Genomic DNA, 22612 nt, shown 5'->3' with positions numbered 1-22612 from the left:
CGTAAACCGTCTTCTTGCCGCGGAATTGCCATGCGACGTCAAATTTCCAGGTACACCATCTTGGCTTTCCGTGTGTGGTTTACACTGCACCAGGCGCCCCCATTCCTTCCTTCCAACAAGCCTCCGCCCCCAAACATAAAGCACCATACCACCCACCCAGCCCAGCCCAGCCAAGCACCCAACCAAGAACCGACTCACTCGGCCCGTCCGCCCGGTGACCCCGGCCGGCCTGGTACACGATCCTAATGATGGAGCCACGAGGTAGGGATGAGGGGTTCGTGCGTGCGGAGATGAGATGGGAGGGGTCTAGAATGTAAAATAAGACGCATGCTTGGCCTGATGTTGGGCAGGGAGTTGTGTTGGTGTGGTTTGTGAGGGTTTATCTAGGGGTAAGTAAAGTTGTTGTTAGGGGTGGGAAGGCATGTAAGTAGCCTTCGTATGAGTGGTAACCAAAAGCCGTTTTTAGCTGTGATGAAGGAGATATTGGGTTCATTCTGTGGATAGTTGGGTTAAGTAGTATTAGATACCTTAACCACATCAATTATTCCTCGTATGAAAAATTTAGCCTTTATTTGGGTTTGATGCGATGGTGCTGTGTTCTCCTAAATGTGTTGTGATAACTGAACCCCACGATTCCAATTCACGTGCCCGCGATAAGAAATATCGTTATCGCCAATCGAAAATAATCCACGCCGCATCAACAACCTCAAAACCACAACTTCACCACGCAAACGCCTGCGCTGAACCCAAGACCACCCACCCAAACAATCCAACACCAGCCACTCAATCCTGTCTAGCCAATTCCCCTGAGACACCCTCACAACCATCCCAATCCGCCTCCGCGCGCACCAACCACCCTCATCACCAACCATGACCACCACTGCCCCCCAAACCCTCACCTTCCCCCGCCCAACCTTCGCAAAACTCGCCCCTCACTCCTACCTCCTCGCGCACCTCAACACCCCCTCCCCCACCCGCGCCAACGCCCGCCTCCCCACCTCCCCGCGCCCCCCGCACACCCACAAAGGCTCCCTCACCCACGCCAACGGCAGCGCCGTGATCCGCATAGGCGACACGACTGCCGTCTGCGGCGTCCGCGGCGAGGTGGTGTTGGCTGATGCTGTGGGGTACTCTGAGACGCGCCTCGCTGGCGGTGCTGCTCCTGCTACTGTTACTACGTCCGGGACGCGCCATAAGGGGGGCATGAAGAGCACAGCGCAGGAACTGGATTTGCTCGTCCCGAATATTGAGCTTGCGACGGGGTGCGCGCCGGAGTTTTTGCCGGGGATGCCACCGAGTAAGATGGCGCAGGAGCTGGTAGCGCGCGTGTATGCGCTGTTACATGCTAGTGCGTTGGTGGGGGATGAGTGTCTGAAGATCTGGGGACCGGTTGTGGATGGGGAGGAGGAGGAGGATGAGGAGGGAGAGAAGGAGGAGGGGAGCGAGGTTAAGGCGTTTTGGGTGCTGTATATTGATATCCTCTTCATCTCGCTGGATGGGAATGCGTTTGAGGCTGCGTGGGCGGCGGTGCTGGGGGCGTTGCAGGATGTGTATTTACCCGCTGCGAGATGGGCGGAGGATCGGCAGGCTGTGGTGTGTTCGGATGAAGTGAGCGAGGCGAAGAGGTTGGAGTTGAGGGGGTTGCCTGTTGCGGTTGGGTTTGCGGTTTTCAGGGCGAAGGAGGGGCAGGGGAAAAGGGGGGAGTTCTGGGTGTTGGTTGATCCGGATATGTTTGAGGAGGGGTTGTGTGAGGAGACTGTTACGGTGTTGTTGGATTGTGCTAGTGGGGAGACGAGGTTGATTGGGGTTGAGAAGGTTGGAGGGGCGGTGCTAGGGAGGGAGCAGATGGGGAGTTTGATAAAGCTGGCGGAGAAGAGATGGGTGGAGTGGAAGAATGTGTTGAAGGGTTGAGGGGCCAAGTAGAGTCAGTTCTCTGTTTGTGGGATAGGAGGCATGAGAAACCTGCACTGACGCCCAGCGCTCCAGTCTGAGGTAGCGGCCTGGCCGATGGGGGTGGGTTGTTCAGGAGGTCTAGAGAGCCACAGTCACGTTGCCTGGTCGGTTTTCCGGTGCAAGTGTAGGATGGGACTGTTCGGCTTTATGTACTACCCTATGGTTCTAGGATGCCACTAGGCATATGTACAAGCATAGTTGGAAGACTTAGGAGCCTCGAGTATCACCAGGACTATCTCGTGGTCTGTATAGAAAGGAAAATATCACTGCAAGTACACTGTCAATGAACTGGTTGGATAATACATATATCATTGCAAGCATCCACCTGCACGACGTGAAGATAGTTTCCTATATTACATTGCGCATCAGACTGGGCTCAAGAGCTTGTCGACTGCCCATTTGACGTTCAGACTCCTAATGTCAGAGTAGTGCTGCCCAACACCTGTGAATAAATTAGCATATTGTCTCACGTTAACAGAAGGGCGAGTTGTCACATACCCACGAAGAGAACGGGTGTTCCCGATGCGTGTACCATGGAAACGAGAGTTCCAATCTAGGAGGATATATTAGTCATGAGGCATATATAGCTTCAGGGAGAGAGCTTACCATATCGCCAACGGTGTCGCACTTCGATATAATAAACCCATCCAGCCTGCGAGTAGCACCAAATGCAGCATTGAAGTTCCTTGCTTGAGCAACGGAATCAGTGCCCACCAGTGCCTCACCAACCATCAGGAGTTTATCAGGGTTCGCAAACTTTGCAAACTTCTCCAAGGAGGACATCAAACGCTACACATATTAGCAACATTCACACGCACCTCCTTGACAACTCAACTCACCTGGTCATTATGGCGCCGTCCAGCAGTATCAATCAGAACCACATCGAACTTCTCCTGCGCCGCAAACGTAATCGCATCCTTCGCAACACTCGCAGCATCCTTACCATACCCCTTCTGGTAGAGCTCGACCTGTCCCCCCTCTCTCGCGCTCAACTCCTTCAAGTTGCGCACATGGACGGCCAGCTGCTCCACGGCGCCGGAACGGAAGGTATCGCAGGCGACGACGAGGACTTTGTACTTGTTTTGCAGGAGGAAGAAGCAGATTTTGGAGAGGTTGGTGGATTTCCCGACGCCGTTGACGCCGACAATGGAGATGACATAGGGGCGAGCTTTCTTGAGCGAGACGGTCGAGGGTGATGTTACGTCGTCGATTTCGCGGAGGAGATCGAGGGATGTTGAGGGGGTTAGGATCTTTTGCAGGGAGACTTCCATTGCGGCGCGAATCCTCGCCTCCGTGCTCTCAAAGTTCCCAGTCTTGGTCCCGATTAACTCTCTCTCCACACCCTCGCACAACCGCATCGCGGCTTCGCGAGCAACATTCTTCTTCAGGAGATGGTCTTCCATTCCCTTCATAGCCTTGTCAAGGTCTGCTTTCGACAACACCTTGCCACCAACGACATTCCTGAACAACCCCCCGATAGCTGACAAACTGGAGCCAACGATTCCAGCTGGCGCAGTGGCTGCGGCGGCCTTCTTTGAGTCGGCAGAGGACAATATAGCATGAACTTGATCGTCAAGATCTTTCAACACAAACTGGCCCTTGCCTGTCCGCGAGCCCCACGATTCCTGATCAACAGCCTCCATTGCCCCGGGCAAATTGCCGCCTTCCACCTCCCCATCGCTTGTGACATCAATTGACGGAATAGAATAATCCAACTGGGTGTCATCATCCTCATCAGCATTACCGTCTGCGTCCCAGCGACGGCCCTTTTTGGTAGTGGGAGCCTTTCCTCCCTTGGCTTTTCGCGAAGCTTCGTCTCCGGATGAGACAAGATTTGTCTTCCGTGCCCGTCTGGATATTTTCCCTCCTGGTCCACCTTTCGTTGTTAGGATGTGGCTGGATGGAGTCGAAGGCCTCGAGGTGTCTGGAGTGGCAATGGGTGTGGATTCGCTGGATGTCAAGTTGGTTTGTCTCGATTGACCTATGCAAAAATTAGCTTTCTTGGAGTTATAGTCAAGTTGTAACAGGCGGCATACCTCGTGATAGAAGGCCGGGAATGGGGGGTGGCTCATCGTCTCCCGGAGCCAGTTTCTGGTCGAAACGAGGCGGGGTCGACGGTACTGATAAGTCGTGAGTTGCCACAGTAGCTTCCAGTTCTCGAATTTGCTGGTCGAAGTATTTGTCAAAATGGACCTCAACACCAGTGGTATGCGGCTTTCTAAGTTGGTCGCCATAGAGGTCGACAAATAGAATCTTTATATTGTCCACGAGTTTGTCGATCCAGGAAAGGTGGAGGAGTGATCTGTACACAGCCTACATGCGCAATTAGAACATGTATATATGACTGTTTTCAATTTACTCACAACAAAGATCAAATTTAACTCCTTCACTGTCGTCCATTTTAGAGTATGCTGGTCGTGCTTGTAAGGGGGGTTATTGGCAGCAGAAATGTCGTCTGAAGCACCAGCGCCACCGGCGCGTGTGCGCTCCTCGATGAAGACATTCTTGATGAGGCCGTTGATAATAGCTGGGCTGGTCGGAGTGTATGTCCTTGACCACAACACAACACCGGAAGTTGTGACAATCTCAAAAGTATCCAACATGGTGAATTCGGCGCTCTATTCAAGATGTTCTTATCCCTTCCATCAGTGACACTTATCATCTATACTGAAGATGTATGAGGGAAGGCGGTGGCAGAAAATTCGCCGAATCAGGTAAAGCTCTCCTTTACTATCCACGGACACATTTCAAGAGGTAAGCTACTCCCACCATCTAAACAGCTCTAGGCGGCGATTATTGACTTTTGAGATATCTACTTGAAACAACAATTCCGATATACTCTATAAAGCTTCACGATGCAGCGACCTACATATGGGCAACCCCCTCCAAACTCGCCGCCTTTACATCATCCAGTCCCGCAGCATGTTTCGACCGTACCTCAGCTCCGTTCCCCTCCCCCGCCAGTCCCCCAGCAGCAGTCAGGATATGGCAATCCCTATCAACAGCAGGCTGGACCTGGAGCAGCAGCTCCTAGTCATGCGTTTGGCGCATATGGAGGATTTATGAATGACCAGACAGCTCAGATGGGATTCCAAGTTGGCCAAACAGCGTTGAAACATGGACAGGAATACGTCGAGCAAAATGTAAGAGTATAAACAAAGTTATTCCTACAGAAGCTAACGCGCAGTAGTTTAATCGCTACATTAATGTCTCGGCTCTCAAGCATTACTTCGATGTCTCGAACTCTTACGTTGTCAATAAATTGTTCCTGGTGCTCTTCCCTTGGAGGCACAAGCCATGGTCGCGAAAGCAAACAATTGGACCGAATGGACAAGAGGGCTGGTTTTTGCCTCCAAGAGAAGATCTAAACAGCCCGGATATGTACATTCCAGGTAAGAGGAAGCTATTGCGCCCCCAGCCAGTGCTCTCGTTGACATTATGACAGTCATGGCTTTTGTCACATACATTCTGTTGTCTACTCTCCTCGCCGGCCTGCGTGGTGCGTTCCAACCTGAACTACTTGGTTACACAGCGTCGGCCGCCTTCGCAATTGTATTCTTGGAGATCCTGGGTCTCAAGCTAGGAAGCTATCTGCTTTCGATATCAAACGACTCACAATTGCTTGATTTAGTGGCCTATTCAGGATATAAATTTGTTGGCATCATTGTCACACTCGTCCTCAGCGAAATAATAAACAGAGGCCAAGGTACCGGGGGATGGGCGGGGTGGACGATATTCGGATACACATTCCTAGCAAACGCGTTCTTCTTGGTAAGTCATGAACCGACCTATGAATTGCACTCTCTAACCAAAAATTAGCTACGCTCTCTCAAATACGTTCTCCTTCCAGAGAACTCAACGGACAATTCCAGAGGGGCCATGCATACGGTTGCACGGTCACAGAAGAACCGCCGAACCCAGTTCCTCTTCCTATACTCTTATATCGTCCAGTTCGTTTTTATGTGGGCACTGAGCCGACCTTAAACCCCCGCGGGGAAATTAGATTTGAGACGGTGAGATATGGATTGGCTTTGTGGAGAAAGGGGGGAAATGGCCTGGCGTTGGGATGGAAAAGTTGGAGTGAATGTACGCATTCGTTCTGGCTCCTTGTATTCTAGCTAGCGCTCCTGACATAGGGGCGTTGACGAAAGTAACGATATAGCGAATAACTAATAAATAAACGGGCTTACGGATCAAAAATTGCCGAGCACTGAGCCTGTGATGATGTATTATTCATGGATTATTAGAGTGCATAACATACATATAGCTACGATCAAAGGTCAAAAACACTGACAAGGTGTATGTTATGCGGGGTTAGCTGCCTATTAGCCGTGGTTATTGCAGCGTCAGTGATGGACCTCGGCGCTTTAGTCTCTCTGTAGGTTAGTACACACCAGGATCGCGTTTGGATGAATAAAGAGAGATGGATGGCCATTTCAAACTGGCCCTTCATACTGCTTGTTAATATTTCGAATTTGTCCTTACAGTTCTGTACATTCTATATCGCTATATACTACTCTCTTCGTATTCACCTCGAAATAAGACTCGTACTTTGCTGACATGGCTTTCGGTACGCTTCCCCACACTTCCCCACGTTTGCCCCAACTGCCGCACCCCACCACAGGCATTCTTGTCCAAATCACCAACATAACATTATCAGCGGAGTTCCAAGGTCTGGAGCCGTTGATGATAAATATGTGGGATTTGATGATATCTGATGGTATCTGGACAGAATGAATCAAGCTTTTTTAGAATGCTATTGTGTATGAAATTTCCGCGATGCTAACTTCAATATGGAACAGCCGCAGCAGCCGCAGTGGTTGCTGGCACCACTGCCGCCGCCATGTACATCGATGCCAAAACTGGAATTGCGGCTGATATAAAAGCGTTGAAGGGCTTTAAACGTGGCGGGCAGATTTGGGAAGAAGCCGGTATTTACTGTTTGCCATCAAAAACTTCATATCTGACAATACCTAGTGGCGAGAAAGCAGGCCAGTCTCTATTACCTCTGGGAGGAAAGCGCGCTGCGAAGGGGGAATAACGAGTGCATATGGTCCCGCGAAGGTTGCTACACCTGGACCCAGGCCTACGATCGCGTCCACCAGTACGCCCAGTGGTTTCTGGCCGAGGGCGTTAAGCCCAAGGACCTCGTTGGAGTCTACCTTCAGAATTCCCCCGACTTCATGCTAATCTGGCTTGCCCTGTGGTCTATTGGGTCTGCGCCTGCCCTAATCAACTACAACCTCGCAGGTGAGGCACTTGTGCATTGCCTCAAGATCAGCGGTGCAACTATACTTCTGGTTGACGCCGATGAGGCCCTCCAAGCGAGAATCAACGAATCCAAGTCGGTGATCGAGGGACAGCTGAACATGAGATGTGTGAATCTAGAGGATGCAAAGAGCGTCGTTGTTACGCTGCCGGCGCAAAGACCAGGAAACGAACTACGTGACAATGTGAAAGGTAGTGATCCAATGTGCTTATTATACACAAGGTAAGTCCACACTTGCAAGATTATTGGCCCAGCTAACACTTGGAAAGCGGTACCACCGGATTGCCCAAAGGTTGCCAATTCAACACAGACCGAATGCACTTGGTTTGCTCACAAGTAAGCCATCTCAATCATCGTTGTGTGCTCAGGCTAACATCTTTTCAGCGCAAAGCCGGGACAGCACGAACTGTGGATTCAGACCGTTGGTACGACTGTATGCCATTCTACCACGGTACTGGCGGCTGCGCAGCTCTCAACGCACTTTGTACTGGGATGACGCTCTGCGTTGGCAAGAAATTCAGCACAAGCCAGTTCTGGACTGAGGTGCGCGACTCTCGTGCAACATGGATCACCTACGTCGGAGAAACCGCACGATACCTCCTGGCCGCACCCCCATCGCCACTTGACCTCCAGAACGAAGTCCGAGGAATGAACGGAAACGGCCTCCGTCCTGATGTCTGGATCAAGTTTCGCGACCGCTTTGGCATCACGGAGATTATTGAGTTTTTCAACTCGACGGAGGGAGTCTTTGCCCTCGTTAACTACTGCAGAGGTGATTACCTCGCGACATCCGTTGGACACCATGGCATTCTCCGCCGCCGTCTACTTCAAAACACATTCGTCCCAGTTCGTAGTGACCCAGGTACTGGAGACCTCCTCCGCGATCCTAAGACCGGATTCGCCATCAGGGAACCATACGATGTCGGCGGAGAGATGCTCGTGGCCGTGCCCAGCGAGAAGGCATTCCAGGGCTACCACAACAACCCTGGTGCCACGGAGAAGAAGTTCATTCGTGACGTCTTCCAGAAGGGCGACTTGTGGTACCGCTCTGGAGACGCGCTGAGGCGGACTGACGACGGACGGTGGTTCTTCCTGGACCGTCTGGGCGATACGTTCAGATGGAAGGGAGAGAATGTCAGCACTGCGGAGGTATCCGAGGTGATCGGCAGCTTTCCGGGTGTTGTGGAGGCGAACGTCTATGGTGTTCAACTGCCAAACCATGATGGTCGTGGTAAGTCATATTAAAGGCCCATTCTAGCTCTCAAAGCTAACATTATTCTAGCCGGATGTGCAGCCATCTACATTGATCCTGCTGTGCGGGGTAGCTTTGATTACGCAGCATTGCTCCAGTAATACCCCCCTTATATGAGAATCTAACGGTATCCATTTTCTGACCATTTCACAGACACACCCGAACCCGCCTCCCCAAATACGCCGTGCCAATCTTCCTCCGAATCGTCGAGAACATGACCCCCATCCACAACAACAAGCAGAATAAGGTTCCTCTACGGGAAGAGGGCGTCGACCCAGCAAAGGTCTACAAGGGAGATGAGATCGTTTGGGCCGAGGCAGGCGGGAAAACATACCAGCCATTCACCGAAAGCCATTGGGAGAATTTGAATTCCGGGAAAGCGAGATTGTAGAGAACGACATGACAAAGTATATAGGATAGAAGATAGCTGTTTATAGTAACATAGGTTGACCGAACGAACGAACAAAGTGTACCACTCTTTACTCCAACATGATTATAATTATGTAATTGGATAGCAGAATAAGTTTACATCTATTTAAGCATTATGAATTGCGGATCAGCCTTCCCAGAGCCTTGACCTTGGCCCACGCCCCAGGTTGATACCCCAGGTCCACAATGGCCGTTACTAGCTTGCGTCCCGTCCTCGTGCTGGGAATGGGGTATCTGAGGGGAGCCGGAATAGCCGTCTTGACTCCCATCCAGCTCCAGCGATCCCGACATATTCCCTTAATGTTACACATTCCCCTCAGGCCCTCCTCGCCTGCAAATCGGCCGTAGCCGCTTCCTCCAACTCCGCCAAATGGCAACTGGACAGCGTAGTATGCTCCAAAGTCGTTGACGGCCACCATTCCGCTCCTCACTGCGCGCGCAACTTCGTTGATCTCGTATCCGTTGGCGCCGAAGACGGAGGCACCGAGGCCGAAGTTGGGAGAGTTAGCGATTTCAACAGCTTCTGCTGCAGATGCGGCGCGCATCACGACGCAGATCGGGCCGAAGCATTCTTCCTTTGCGATTTCCATAGAGGCGGTCACGTCGACGAGAAGGGTTGGCTGGAAGTAGCTGCCGTGTTTATACACTGGGTGGTTGTAACGGCTGCCACCGACAATGAGACGTGCACCATCCGCAACAGCGGACTTAACCAGAGCCTCAAGGCGTGAGAATGAAGCTGGCGAAATCATCGCTCCCATATCGACATTCTCAGTAGGTGCAGAGTCAAGATCAGAGCCTAAGCGGATCTTGCGAATGCGTGTTTCCAAGAGTGTAATCAGTTTGTCATAGACAGCATTGCCGGCAATAATACGCTCAATACCAACACAGTTCTGTCCAGACGATTGGAAAACACCGCGCATAAGGATTTCAATGATCCGTGGGATATCGGGGGCAGCGGAATCAAGAACGATAGCAGCATCCTTGCCACCAAGCTCAACGACCACGGGAATCAGGGCCTTTGCCGCGCTAGCAGCGACGTGATGGGCGACCGGGCGACTTCCAATGAAGGTAATGTGCGCGATGTCCGGGTGGCAGGTGAGGTGGTTGGCAACTTGTGGCCAGCAAACGACGGTCTGGACCAAATTCGGGTCATGTCCGCACACAGACAGTGCGCCTCGTGCAATGACAGTGAAGTAATTGGCACTCCATGCCGTGCTCTCCGATGACTTGACGACAATTCCGTTACCTGCGAAAATGGCAGAGATGATTGGTCCCATCAGGTTGTGGAAGGGGTAGTTCCATGACACCAATGCGGCAACGACTCCAAGGGGCTCATAGTAAACTTTGTTCTCCTTGTACATCATGAGCAGGTTCGTAGGACGTCTCTCCGGTTTTAAGGCCTTCTCGCCATGTAGGATAGTCCAGCGGAGCTTCTCGACCGTAGTCAGTGTCTCTCCAAGGGTGGCGTCGATCATAGTCTTTCCCGAGTCGAGGCAGGCAATTCGCAAGATCTCCTCTTGGTTCTTCAGAATAAATGCCAGCAGCGTGCGAAGCACTTGTCGGCGCTCAGAGAATGTCGTCCGCGCCCATTTCTCCTGTGCAACCTGGGCTTGTTGAATAGACCTATCGATGCCAGCGGCCGTCGAGGGGTTAACGAGGCCCAGAAACTCACCCGTCGCCGGGGCATAACAGTGTATGGCTGAGGAGCCCGAAAGCTTAATCGAAGGCTCGCCCCAGTTCGGGGGTGGGTTGGTCGATTTCTGCGGAGGCGATACTGTGTATGGAATAACAGGTTCGGAGGTATACCATTTCGTGAATTTGACAGCACCGAAAAGGCATAGCATCGTGAAGCATAGTCCAGTTGCCGCGAATTTAAGAAGCATTGTTTCTCTAAAAACAGCAAATGTATTAGCATCTGCAGATTATAGGGTTGGTTTGATCCCGGAAACCAAAATACTCACAATTCATTCTCCCACAGCGACCCATCAATCATACGGTCAATAAGGTTTTGAACCCCCACATTGCTCATGAGTGAAGCCATATTCGCGTTGCGCGCGTCTCCTGATATGTCGATTAAGAGATCGCTATGGCTTTGACATATCGGGGTTGAGGAGCGACGAGAGTAAACAGTAATTGGAACTTTATAGTTGTTCCAGACCAATCTGAGAATCCCTCGTGCATCTGTCAGGGTCGATGTGCCTTCTGGGTAAATAAAAAGGGATGGGCGGGTAAATATTTTCTCCGCTCCGGGTAGCCTTCAGGCTGGGGATATTAACCAGCCGGATGAATCGAGACCACGTTTTTATTATGGAGGTCTTAAGTAAATCACGATGAGCGATGCGAATCTAGAGTATGGCGCATGAGCTAGCGTTATATTTGAAGTATAATTCCTGGGTAGACTCTCCTGTAACTAGAAGTCAATGATAATTGTATATTTTTGCCTCGGTTGTTTTGGTTATCCTATTATCATTTTGATACCAGCATCAATAAATCACAAACAGCTCACAAATAGACATTACTGCAGTGTTGGCATAAAAAGCTATATTATGCTAACTCAATAGAGACAACCATACCCTCGATGGATCGAGGAGGCGATAATGCAACGCAGTTATAATAATGTATCAACAACGTGCCAAAGGTGTTGAGAAACATTGAGCCAAACTCCAAACACCATCAGCGTCCGATAGCAAAGAGCTATATATATATGCCCAGGCCAGTATCCGCCAACTCCGTCATCCGTAAAGCAACACTCCATGTATATATGCCCAGGCTGAGCCAAAGTAGCCATAACGTATAATATGATCTGAACCATTACTTTTCTTCTTCCACCTCTGGAGTTACCTCGGTCCCATTCCATGTATAACCACCAAATATCTCCCCGTCAAGCTCGCTCAACTCAGAATCAATGTCCTCCTCGCTCGCGTTCTTCTTCTTCTTCATCTTACCCGTAGGTTTGAGAATCTTCCGCAAGCCAGTCCTCTCAACAAGGTGGTCAATAGGGCAAACCGTTTCCTTCCAAGCTTCGCTCGTCTCCGAAGTCGAGGCTCTGCAGCGGCCGCAAGTTTTACCGTGTCGAATAAAGAGCCGGTGAAGGCTGTATTTGTACTCATTGGGAACGCGAACCTCACAGTGACTGAAAGCTGAGTCTCTAGTGGCCTTTTCGGGGATCCATTTCAGCCATCTGCAGAGCCGGAATATATGAGTATCGACTGCAAAGCTTGGACGTCGGAGACAGAAAAGTATGACACAGGAGGCTGTCTTAACTCCTATTCCAGGGTACTTGATGAACTCTTCCATTGCCTCATCTGGGGTCAGGCCGTGCATATACTGCAGTGAAAGAATTTCTTTGTCTGCGACCGCGATCTCCATGTCTTTCTGTCCCTGCTTAAAGCTTTCACCACCGACAACATCAGATTTTACGCCGCTCTCCCTTTCTTTGAGGAACGCTTCACGACGGGCCATATTTTCGTCATGAACCATGTCGAGAATCTTTTTGATGTCTATGCTCTTCGACTTTCCTAGACCACCCCGCTTGATGGCAGCCTCTACCTCCTTGACGTCGGCTTCGCGAACCTTGTTCCAGTTTACGCTGCCTTTTCCGATTCCCTCCTTGAGGATTCCAAACTTGGAAACTAGACCCGCAAATGCATATGCTGAGTTTGTGCTAGTTGTTGCTGCACTGAGGCGCGTCCGAATGAGTGCATCAAGGACAGATGGAACCTCTCCACAGCCAGTCACCTCGAGAGAAGGGGGTGGGACTGCCTTTGGCTGTTCAACGACACCGTGTAACCCAGAAAGAAGATTTTTCACTTCCAGGCATGCTTCAGGAGTGGGCATTAGGAAATCTGGATACGGAGTTACTCCAGGGGTAAGTCCATATTTATGCTTCTTTGGATTTTTGGCCGTCTTAAGAATTTCATTTCCTTCAATGAGTTTGTCCGCCTGGACTTGTACAGCTTGGGACGTGTCAACAACCTCCTTAATTACTCTTCGGGCTCGAGGCCTTTTTGGTTTCTGGTCTTCGACATCCGCAGCGACAGTGCCCAGGTTGTGGGGCAGCTCATCCCATCCTCCATTGACGACTTCGCCGTTGACAGTTGCTCCATTGGCAGCATCGACCTTTCGCTTCCTCGGGCCGTTGGTTGACATCACGAGCGGTTGGAAATGTGCGTGAGTGTGTATGTCGTTGAGAGGACCAACTCACAGTTGTGAATAGATGTAGGACGATGAATTGGTGGTTGTTACGCAGATAAAGTTTAGCGCCAAAAGTTGCCAACACCATGGCAACCCTTGGGTGAAGTGAATATTCAATCAATACCTCAGGCAACAGCACTCATGTTACTAGATGAAATTCATATCGAAACGGATATCAAATTGTATAGAGGCGTCTACAAGATATGGCTATAGCGGCATCTTCACTCGAATAGCGAGACCGAGTCTATATGAGTCCAACCATAAACGCCTTCCTTCTTTCCACCATCTATCATCAAAACAGAACAAGTCCATATGCTCCGTACCCAAAATTGCGTCGTTTATTCATAACCAGATCTAGGCTCATTGGCGAAATTATGTAGACTGCAGGTTGTTAGGATTGGGATTTATAAAAGGAAGTGCGAGATTCATACCTGATATCAACACGATCCCTCACAGGTGTGGCAGTACCACCAGCAGTATCTTCTCTCTCCTTCTTACGGCGAGCATGGCCAGCCTCCTCATAATCATGTACGGCACCATTGCTGGTATCAGGCGCATCCGGGATAACTTCACTCTTTGATGCCACAGCGATCCCCTGGGTGATCACGTTGATGTCCTCCTCATCAGCGATGCCGTTCAAGACATTATCCTTCGCAGCCTCAAGCACCTTCATCTTACGGCTCTCACCGCGAAGCTTCTCAAGATGCTCAAAGTAGCCATCCGTAACCGGGGTTGCGTATTTACCACAGAACACACCGACTTCAAATTCTTGAGTAGCAGGATCGCGGGGAGATAACTCTGCACACGAAGCCGTCAGGTCGTCTAGTGTCTGGAAGATGACCTCCTCGGCGCCGATGTGCTTGGCGATGGCGTGCCTGTCGCGGTTGTGGGCGATAAGCTCCAATGGAGAAGCCAAGTCGATACCGTAGATGTGGGCATGGGTGATAGGAGGCGAACAACTTGCGAAGATGACTTTGCGCGCACCAGCTTCCCTTGCCATGCTGACAATCTCCCGAGATGTGGTACCGCGGACTATACTGTCATCAACGAGCAGGACGTTGCGTCCACGGAACTCGGACTCCATAGCGCTGAGTTTCCTCCGAACGCTCTTCTGGCGGTTGCCCTGGCCAGGCATGATGAAGGTGCGGAACACGTATCTGTTCTTGACGAAACCTTGGGAATACGGCAACTTGAGCTTCTCAGCAAGAGCAGCCGCAGCGGTATTCGAAGTTTCCGGAATTGGAATGACGACGTCGATATCTTTGATAGCCTCCGCGCCGAGTGTCTTGACGATGGTATCGGCAAGCTTGTAACCCATGTTGACCCGACTCCTTTGAACGCTGATACCATCGATAATAGTATCTGGGCGAGCAAAGTAGACAAACTCAAAGATGTCGGGGGAGTAAGCAAGTTGCGGTACTACCTGGCGGAACACTGGCTCAGAACCCTTTCTCAGGATAACGGCCTGGCCGGGAAGAATGTCAACGATGTTGGTGAATCCCAACTGGCGAAGAGCGACAGACTCAGATGCCATCATGTAATCGGTAGCTCCCTTTAGAGTGCCAGAAGACCTGGACCCAAGGACAAGCGGGCGAATGCCGTAAGGATCACGGAACCCGAGGATTCCAAAGCCAGCCAACATGGCAGTGCAGGCCCATCCTCCGACGCACCTCTTGTACATCCTCGTCAACGCCGAGAAAATATCTTCCTCGTTGACACGAGCCTTTCCAGTCTCGTTGAGCTCGTTGGCGAAGATGTTAAGCATCAACTCGCTGTCACTCTCGGTGTTGATGTGACGGTGAGCCTCGATATCCAAGAACTTTCGGAGATCCTCGGCATTGATGAGGTTTCCGTTGTGTGCGAGCGTAATACCGTAAGGGCTGTTGACGTAGAATGGCTGTGCTTCCGCGCTGGCGCTGCTGCCAGCCGTTGGGTATCGCAGATGTCCGAGTCCCATGAAACCCGGGAGATCTTGGACGCGGGAGCCGTCATGGAAGACCTTGGCGGCCATGCCATTTCCCTTGCACTGGTAGATGCGTCCACCGGATGCGCAGGTTGCTATGCCGCAAGCATCTTGTCCTCTATGTTGGAGATAGTACAGGGCATCGTGAAGGTCGGCCGCCGCTGTTGTGGAAGACGGATCTTCAATGTCGCCAAGGATCAATCCCAAAATTCCACACATGGTGACGGATCAATTGTGCGAAGAGGAATCTATCACTCTGTTAGCAAAACTGCTTGAACATTGCAAAGTATAACAGAACAGAGGAGTTGGTATGGAGGTTCAGGAATATTTGGTTTATCAGCAGAATAGCTAAGAAGTCTAACATCTTTTTTTCAAATAAAATCATCATGACGGAAATCGCTCAAAACATATTTTGATGTGCAGAATGCACAACAGATGGCTACATACCTTCAAAAATAGTACGACCTGAGGTGCCGTACGCAAGATATCCGAGGTCGTGTGCTCCTAGAAGTTGCGAAAGAGCGCAACGAAATTGAGTGTAGTGGGGTGAGTGAGCGATGTCGGCACTCAAAAGTGTCGAGCACTAACTTCAATCGAAATTGTAGGTTGAAAAAGGGTATCACGGATTATCCAGAGGGATAACTTGCTTCACCCAACTGCAACCTGGTGTTGGTGTAGGTTAAGCACAAGCTCAGTGGAAGCTTGCAGAGGAGCGTTTGAATACATTTTTGGGGGGGGCAAAAGGGGAGGGTTTTCGGAATATTGCCCGAATTTATATGGAGACGAACTTTTCTCTAAGCTACGCGCTAAAACTCGTTTGCCGCGAATTGTCTGGGGCGGCTATTGGCGGGGTGCTGCCCCGCGCATGCATGTATGTGGTACATGAAATCCGAGCGCAAAATAAATAACGCTCGCATGATCAGATTTAACGTTTATATTCATTTATGATGACTCTCATCTATCTACTGGACATGTAGTTGCTATTGCAATTTGTTGTCGATTTGGTTGCCGAGAATTTGCCTATGTCACGGGAGCGCCGGATATGACGTGGCTTGCTATTCGGCTTTGGTTTTTTCTTGGGGTGTCACCGCCATGCCCCCAAGAAATTTACGACTTATTGGCACCAACTCTCACCGACTGTTGATATGAACTCTCAAATACTCTGGGCAGAATATCAAGCCATGCCATCCCGGTGTTGTGTTCAATTAATTCCAATCGACGCCTTGCTAATTCAGAACGGCTTCCCAACTCCTTATGCTCTGAGGGTATCTCTGCCATCCTTGACGTCTTGACGCCGCTTCAGTTATCGTGTACCAAGTGTAAGTATCGTGTATCGATGTTGATATCGATATTTTAATTCTCTCTCCATCTGTTATTGCAGGTCATGCACTGTGTCCAACGCGTTAGCATCCGTACCCCAATATAGATAGCCATGTCCTTAACATACCTTGTAAAAGCTCGTCATAGGCTCGTCCGCACTTCTGATCTGGACCTGGAAGAAAGCAGCTTCGTTGGAATCGCAGCCTTCCCTAGGACACTGTACTTCGGCCTTCTGTGCATCGTCCCACGCGCCTGGCCCACCGAACACATCCTCGCGCTCGGCGCGGGTGAAGGTCTTGCGCTCAAAGTATCGCTTCGTGAGGAGGTACTGGTATGGGCATGTCCTGCACTCGAGTCGGTTTTGGCCTACGGCGGCAGCAGATGGATCGTCGTCCGAGTTGCCAGCTAAGGGCGGAACTGGCGAGACTGTGAGAACATTGCAGCAGTTGGGGCAAACTGTGGTCGTTAGCAGTCGTTACAAATAGTAGACTTGATGTTACATACATAGCAGCATTGCTCAAGCTGTACTGTGTCCAACAGAAGCTAGTACAGCGAAATAACGGAACAGGGTTGATCTGCTATCTCAATGCGATCGAGTTCGAAGTGGATGGTGACCCAAAGTCTCTAGAAATTATTCCCCGCTTCCGAACGGTTAATCCGAGCCGGCTGGGGTCTGTGAGGCTGAGTGAGACGCGGATGTGTTGGGCGAAGCATATTAAGGGTACCCCTGCGATAAACACTTCTATCTCCCCTCTGTTTGCCATACCTGAGAAATAATTAGGCATACAGCAATACTTCAAGCCTATACACACCAACACCAGTTACATATTCTACACCTCGACTGCGATCGTCTCTCGTTCTTCCTGACGAAACGGATCTGCGGGGTCCTGGTGGTATCCGAAAGTAGCTGACGCCATAACTGGAGGCCGATTAAACGCCCAGATGGCTGATCTCAGAAATGGCCCGGAGCAGGATCAGGAGCATGAGGTAAGGAGATCATGGGGTTGTGATTTCGTTGGCGCTCATAGGCCACATTTTCATTCACCAAGTTGTTTCTACTCTGAACTTGAAGCTGACCAATTTATAGGGTGCGAAGCCGTCGGAGCTTATCATCGAAGCGTGCAGGAGGAACAACACCGAGCTTCTAAGCTCAGTTATCGAGGAGTGCTCATCGCCGGAAGCCGCCGCCAAACTGCTGAACGAATCGAGGAGCGTCTTGGGCAACTATGCATACCACGAGGCTGCTTCTAACGGGCATTGTAAGCACGACCCTATTATATCTTCAAGAGGCTACCATTGGAGATTAAATAAAGCTATCAATTTACTAATTCTACTTCAGACGAGGTCATCGATATGCTCCTCGACCAAGAAGGATTCGAATGCGACCCCATCAACAAGAGGGAGGGTGACACCCCACTTCACTCTGCCGTGCGCTGGGCGAATGAACAATCTGCGGAGAACCACGAGTATTCAATTGGTCTGATTGATATGATGCTGGAAGCTGGAAGCGACCCCAAGTCAGTTATACCCATGGACCTGGTGGTACTATATTGCGACCCAAGCTGACCAAATCTCGAACTACAGGATCCGCAACAAAGCGAAGCTAAAGGCAGCCGATCTCGTCAATCCTGCAAACACCGAACTACGAGACTTATTACAGAAGGCTGAATATGTGCTCCAGAACCAGGGCGACTTTATCGATGCTGAGGAGGAGGAAGACGAGGGACCAACAGGGAGCAACTCTGACAGCGATTTTGACGAAGAACCAACCAATGGCAAGAAGAGGTAACAAGGCGCATTCGCTTTGAAGGGCTGTGTCTACTGCACGACCGGGTAATTAAAAGTCGTGGGAATTTACTAGACATGTCTGTGGCTGCTCGCTGCGGAGTACTACCTACCAAACATGCCGCGTCACCCCTTGGGGCGCACAGATGGAGCAAGGGATGGGAACAGACTTAGATGGTAGAGGGATAAGCTTTGGTTCAACTGTGGCACTTGAACACGCACTTTGTACACATGGTACAGCAACGAACGGCCACTACTCGGTGGTATTTGCACAAAACATATCAAGAACAAGAAACTATACTCGATGCATTTGACAGCGGCATTTGGTGCGTCATACTGAAGTAAGCCTTATCGCTGGCGTTTCTTATCAGGTGTCAACGGAGGGGCAAGGCTGGCAAGGCTACCGGGTACTCACTTATAGAAAGATCTCGTTTTCTTCAGACTCTTGCTTTGTTATTTGAGATACCTTCAATGCGACGTTGAATGTAAATGTTTATTGAATTTATTGAGTTTTTACTGAATAAATTAATATTTGAGATTACCTTGCTGTGTTATAGCTAAGTTTGCTTATGTTTCCCCCCTCGCATCGACCAAGTGGTACCCTTCTCAGACATCCGACACTCCTAGTTTCAAGTGATTAAACCTCTCATCATTGGCCTCATCCCTTACCTCCGCTCATATCCGCACATGACATATCCCCAATATGCTTCGGCTATGTCTACCATCTGAAGAGAATTTTCCATCCAAAGATCACAGAATCGTAACAATGTCTCAAATTCATCTCTCCCGCCACATCTCACTCGCTGCACTGCCGTCCTTGCCTTCCCGCCAGGCCCCTGCATGAGCCAAAAACAGCACCAACACCACCCAAACCAAGTTTATCCCTGAGACATCCACACCCTTCTTGTTTCCCAGCCTCGACCCGTTGACCCCACGACCCTGCATATACGTCACCATCCCATCGACTACCTTGTGCCATGCTACCCGTCGCGAAGGGCGTTGCGCCAATGGAAGGCGACGATGTCGGTCGGTCGTGGAGCAGGATTGTGGCCTGCAGTCACGACGGCGTCGATCTTGTATAGATAGATTTTGTCTGTCTACTCCCTTACTTACTTTATGTTTGCTGTTATTGTCGTCGCTTGTGTTGGCAGATACTGTGGCTTTCATGGATTTGTTATAAGCGTGTAACGCCTACTTTATATTATCACTGTCATCCGCGCGTTCGCTGTTTCGCAACAGCTCGAAAATATTTGTCCTGGAACGGACGTCACCAATTGAAAGGCCACAGCTTTCCAGGACGTCATAGAAGCATACAGCCTCAATGAGCGCCCATGGGCAGTCAACTTCGTCGTCCCAGAAGAATCACTCAACCCCAGCTTCCCGTCGCGCTCTCTCCTCCTTCCTATTACTCCTCGCCGCTGCCACAGGCCTCGAAGCTGGAGGGCATAATGCCACCGCAGATGCTGGTATTCCCATCAAAATTACCAATTCCTGTCCCGCCACTATCTGGCCTGCTCTCGCCACACAAGAAGGCCGTGGCCCTACAACCCACGGCTTTGAGCTCGCGCCTAAGTCGTCAAGAGAGCTCTCTGTCTCCCAAGACTGGCAGGGACGCGTGTGGGCGCGGACGAATTGCAGCTTCAATGCCGATGGGACAGCCGCCAGCGATGGCGGCAGGCAAGCGTGTGACACGGGCGACTGCGACGGCGTGTTAGACTGCCTTGTTACCGTACACCTCCCTCCCCCTCTAAGCACCACAAGATTCCTAACACCACACCAGGGCAACCCCCCCGCAACCCTCTTTGAAATCGCCCTCCAATCCGGCGCCAACAAAACCAACTCCTTCTACGATATCTCCCTCGTAGACGGCTACAACCTCCCCCTCTCCCTCACCCACCTCCCCGACCCCCGCCTCCCAATCCCGCCAAACCTCACAAACCCCTCCTGCATCGCCACACCGCCTTTTTCCTCCGCCCTTTCTGAGAACGCAAACGCAACATACCCCACGCCGCGCACCCAGACCCAGGATCTCACCCGCTGGTGTCCATTCCCCCTCCTCCTCCAACCCCCGGCCAAGCCGGGCGGTGGCGCCTTCCCCTTACCAGACGACCACATCCCCCGCCCCCCCTTCTCCCCCTGCCTCTCCCCCTGCGCCGCCACCGGGTCAGACAGCGACTGCTGCACCGGCTCGCACTCCACAGCGTCCACCTGTTCGCCTGGTCTCTACTCCCACAACGCCAAGCGAGTCTGTCCAGATGCGTATAGCTTCGCCTACGATGACGGGAAATCGACGTTTAGTATTCCGAGCGGTGGGGGGTGGGAAGTCACATTTTGTCCGGAGGGGCCGAGCTCAGATATCTTGGGGACGTTTGGGGAGGAGCTGGGGGTGGTGGCCGGGGGGGTGGTTACGGAGGAGGTGTGGAGGGTTGCGAGGGAGGGGAAGAAAGGGGGTGTGGAGGGGATTGCGGCGGCGGGGGGGAAGGGGGGGAGGGAGGGGAGTTTGGGGGCGTTGGTTGTAGTGGTTTGTGTTTGGGTGTTGTTTTGGTGAGGGGGTGGTTGTGGGTTCGAGTTGGCTTCGTCCTGGGTGCTGGGGCGAGCAAACCGTTGTGGTGAGTGTGGTAATCGATGAGTGATTGGGTCGGGCTGGATTGTATTTTTTGGCGCTCTATTGGGAAAAGGGGGGGAAGGCGCCGTATATACCCATTTTTTTAGAATCTGCCCATCGAGGCCCGTTAATACAAAATCTATGAACTATTTAAGCACTGGTTTCCTTCACCATGTTTTGACCTGCTCATCACGAGAAATATGAGACGAAGCTACGAAATATATAGCTGCCTGCTCGTGCACCATGAATGTTGTGGAATTGTATTCGAGGTCCACCACATAGGCTGACAGGTTTCATGACGCAGCACCGGTGAAGATTTATGTCACCGCTGGCTGCTATCGTTGATGGCTGTTGTCACCACAGACTATTCCTACCGCGACAAAGATCCTTTGCACCGCAAGCTCCTGCTGACCTAGGGAAGCCTGCCTAAAAGATCGCCCATCCCTCGCTTTAGTATCCTTTGCTCGAAACTTTGACGATAAATGAAGCGCTGTTTGAGAGTGGCTGTCCTGTAGGTACCATGCTCACAGTATATTCTCTCCGATCTAGCCCCTGAGGTGGAATTATGTAACTTACCTCTGATTTGACTCACTACTGACTACTGTGATATGATATTCCCATACTTACGACGAAGTTGAGACGGCACTGAACATCTACGAAGGGGAGAAGACAAGGGTGAGGAGCTTGCACAGCTTCAAACACAAATTGAAAAGTCCTTGAGGATACCCTCTGTCAGTAGGAGATCGGTTGACAAAATGCCCCGATAGAGAAAGATTTGGCAGCTTCCAATGGAGCCTTTGTCAGCGCAGACCAGTTGTCACCGCCGCCTGCCTCTCACCACCTACTAGCTCTCACACCAACCTCTTCTCACCACCGTCACCTTGCACTTGATTTAACAGCTGGCAATACTGAATAATACTGCACCAAAGCCTGAAGAGTGACAGTATACAACAAAGCTGATCCCGATGTTACGGTACCAGGCAATTCTATGATCCTTAAAGTTGTGCGTGTCGAAGAGGAAATCGCCATCGGTAAGTGGCTACCGTGTCGGGGTTGGAGATCTTATATAGTATGTTGTCCTTTGATCGTTTAACTAAAGGTGAGGGATATGTAGTTGAGATTTGACGGACTATTGTGATATGATATTCCCATACTGACACTCAGCCTTCCTTCTCCATCTAGTTTAATTCTTGCGGCCCGAGATAGGGGGCTAAAAGATCAACACCAAAACACAACTCCTTTTTGGGAAGAGACAAAAAGATTCCCCCGAGGAGGGTTACGGCGCTATTATGTATACCATTTCTCTCCACCTCTGACACCCCCAACATCATGAGCAAAACCCCCAGATGCCATATTAGAGTAGCCTGGTCTCACTATATACTCCCACTTCGGGAGCCCGAAGAAGCTGTACACAACTGTGTTCCAGCCAGAGAAAAGATTCAACCAGAGCAAAGCTCGGTCCGACCAAGAAACCAGTCCGAGATCGGATGTGATGTTCTTAGTTGAAGCGTGTGTGTTGCGGTTGAGTTTTCGGCGCAGCATAGATAGGTAGAGCTTTTGTCTCTGCCGAGAAGTTGTCACTGCCGCCTACTTCTTTCTCACCGCCGCCTCCTACTTCTCACCATCACACCGCTTTCACCACCGTTTCCTTCCTACCTCTCTTCCCACCGCCTCCGTCCCTCCCACTACCAACTCCGCCAAAAATACACATATCTCGCATCCCCATATCAGTATTGATTGCATTGCGAGAAGTATCGAACAACCTGTGGACGTCAGCGCATAGGATTATTCCGTTTTGGACCGAATTTATCCCCGATTCTCCGACGTATCTGTCATCAGCAA

At 50.9% G+C, this 22612-nt stretch overlaps 10 protein-coding genes across 10 annotated transcripts; 5 read left to right on the top strand and 5 right to left on the bottom strand.

The window, feature by feature from the left end:
• The first annotated feature begins 535 nt into the window (after window positions 1-535).
• Window positions 536-2256, top strand: VE01_08247 (uncharacterized protein). Its single transcript, XM_018277675.2, has one exon. The coding sequence runs from the start codon at window positions 871-873 to the stop codon at window positions 1909-1911; it is 1041 nt and encodes a 346-aa protein (XP_018127665.1). The 5' UTR covers window positions 536-870; the 3' UTR covers window positions 1912-2256.
• On the bottom strand, window positions 2091-4587 carry VE01_08246 (uncharacterized protein). Its single transcript, XM_018277674.2, has 6 exons — window positions 4317-4587; window positions 3990-4266; window positions 2793-3934; window positions 2560-2742; window positions 2452-2506; window positions 2091-2395 (listed from the first exon to the last, which is right to left on the bottom strand). The coding sequence occupies exons 1-6, from the start codon at window positions 4554-4556 to the stop codon at window positions 2319-2321; spliced, it is 1974 nt and encodes a 657-aa protein (XP_018127666.1). The 5' UTR covers window positions 4557-4587; the 3' UTR covers window positions 2091-2318.
• Window positions 4588-4730: 143 nt separating this feature from the next.
• Window positions 4731-6147, top strand: VE01_08245 (uncharacterized protein). The gene is made up of 4 exons (XM_018277673.2): window positions 4731-5096; window positions 5144-5345; window positions 5399-5724; window positions 5773-6147. Exons 1-4 carry the CDS (start codon window positions 4809-4811, stop codon window positions 5935-5937), a joined length of 981 nt encoding a protein of 326 aa, XP_018127667.1. The 5' UTR covers window positions 4731-4808; the 3' UTR covers window positions 5938-6147.
• Window positions 6148-6572: 425 nt separating this feature from the next.
• On the top strand, window positions 6573-8947 carry VE01_08244 (uncharacterized protein). Its single transcript, XM_059463950.1, has 6 exons — window positions 6573-6884; window positions 6931-7444; window positions 7492-7558; window positions 7607-8453; window positions 8505-8571; window positions 8628-8947. The coding sequence occupies exons 1-6, from the start codon at window positions 6797-6799 to the stop codon at window positions 8863-8865; spliced, it is 1821 nt and encodes a 606-aa protein (XP_059319466.1). The 5' UTR covers window positions 6573-6796; the 3' UTR covers window positions 8866-8947.
• On the bottom strand, window positions 8947-11076 carry MSC7 (Meiotic Sister-Chromatid recombination aldehyde dehydrogenase). Its single transcript, XM_018277671.2, has 2 exons — window positions 10865-11076; window positions 8947-10793 (listed from the first exon to the last, which is right to left on the bottom strand). The coding sequence occupies exons 1-2, from the start codon at window positions 10942-10944 to the stop codon at window positions 9017-9019; spliced, it is 1857 nt and encodes a 618-aa protein (XP_018127661.1). The 5' UTR covers window positions 10945-11076; the 3' UTR covers window positions 8947-9016.
• A 638-nt stretch (window positions 11077-11714) lies between these two features.
• Window positions 11715-13052, bottom strand: VE01_08242 (uncharacterized protein; the record flags this gene model as incomplete). The annotated part of the gene is made up of 1 exon (XM_018277670.1): window positions 11715-13052. One exon carries the CDS (start codon window positions 13050-13052, stop codon window positions 11715-11717), a length of 1338 nt encoding a protein of 445 aa, XP_018127662.1.
• Window positions 13053-13435: 383 nt separating this feature from the next.
• On the bottom strand, window positions 13436-15279 carry ADE4 (amidophosphoribosyltransferase; the record flags this gene model as incomplete). The annotated part of the gene is made up of 2 exons (XM_018277669.1): window positions 13436-13478; window positions 13529-15279. The coding sequence occupies 2 exons, from the start codon at window positions 15277-15279 to the stop codon at window positions 13436-13438; spliced, it is 1794 nt and encodes a 597-aa protein (XP_018127663.1).
• A 699-nt stretch (window positions 15280-15978) lies between these two features.
• Window positions 15979-16969, bottom strand: RPC11 (RNA polymerase III C11 subunit). Its single transcript, XM_018277668.2, has 3 exons — window positions 16885-16969; window positions 16508-16836; window positions 15979-16449 (listed from the first exon to the last, which is right to left on the bottom strand). The coding sequence occupies exons 1-3, from the start codon at window positions 16892-16894 to the stop codon at window positions 16414-16416; spliced, it is 375 nt and encodes a 124-aa protein (XP_018127664.1). The 5' UTR covers window positions 16895-16969; the 3' UTR covers window positions 15979-16413.
• VE01_08239 (uncharacterized protein) lies at window positions 16926-18647 on the top strand. The gene is made up of 4 exons (XM_018277667.2): window positions 16926-17367; window positions 17468-17639; window positions 17720-17897; window positions 17965-18647. Exons 1-4 carry the CDS (start codon window positions 17323-17325, stop codon window positions 18167-18169), a joined length of 600 nt encoding a protein of 199 aa, XP_018127700.1. The 5' UTR covers window positions 16926-17322; the 3' UTR covers window positions 18170-18647.
• A 206-nt stretch (window positions 18648-18853) lies between these two features.
• VE01_08238 (uncharacterized protein) lies at window positions 18854-20931 on the top strand. Its single transcript, XM_018277666.2, has 2 exons — window positions 18854-19894; window positions 19946-20931. Exons 1-2 carry the CDS (start codon window positions 19487-19489, stop codon window positions 20711-20713), a joined length of 1176 nt encoding a protein of 391 aa, XP_018127699.1. The 5' UTR covers window positions 18854-19486; the 3' UTR covers window positions 20714-20931.
• The last annotated feature ends 1681 nt before the right edge of the window (window positions 20932-22612 follow it).

The sequence above is a fragment of the Pseudogymnoascus verrucosus genome (assembly GCF_001662655.1).
Source record: "Pseudogymnoascus verrucosus strain UAMH 10579 unplaced genomic scaffold scaffold_43, whole genome shotgun sequence".
Classification (NCBI taxonomy): domain Eukaryota; kingdom Fungi; phylum Ascomycota; class Leotiomycetes; order Thelebolales; family Thelebolaceae; genus Pseudogymnoascus; species Pseudogymnoascus verrucosus.
The sequence above is the reverse complement of the archived record's forward strand: the minus strand, read 5'-3'. Positions and strand labels throughout refer to the sequence as shown.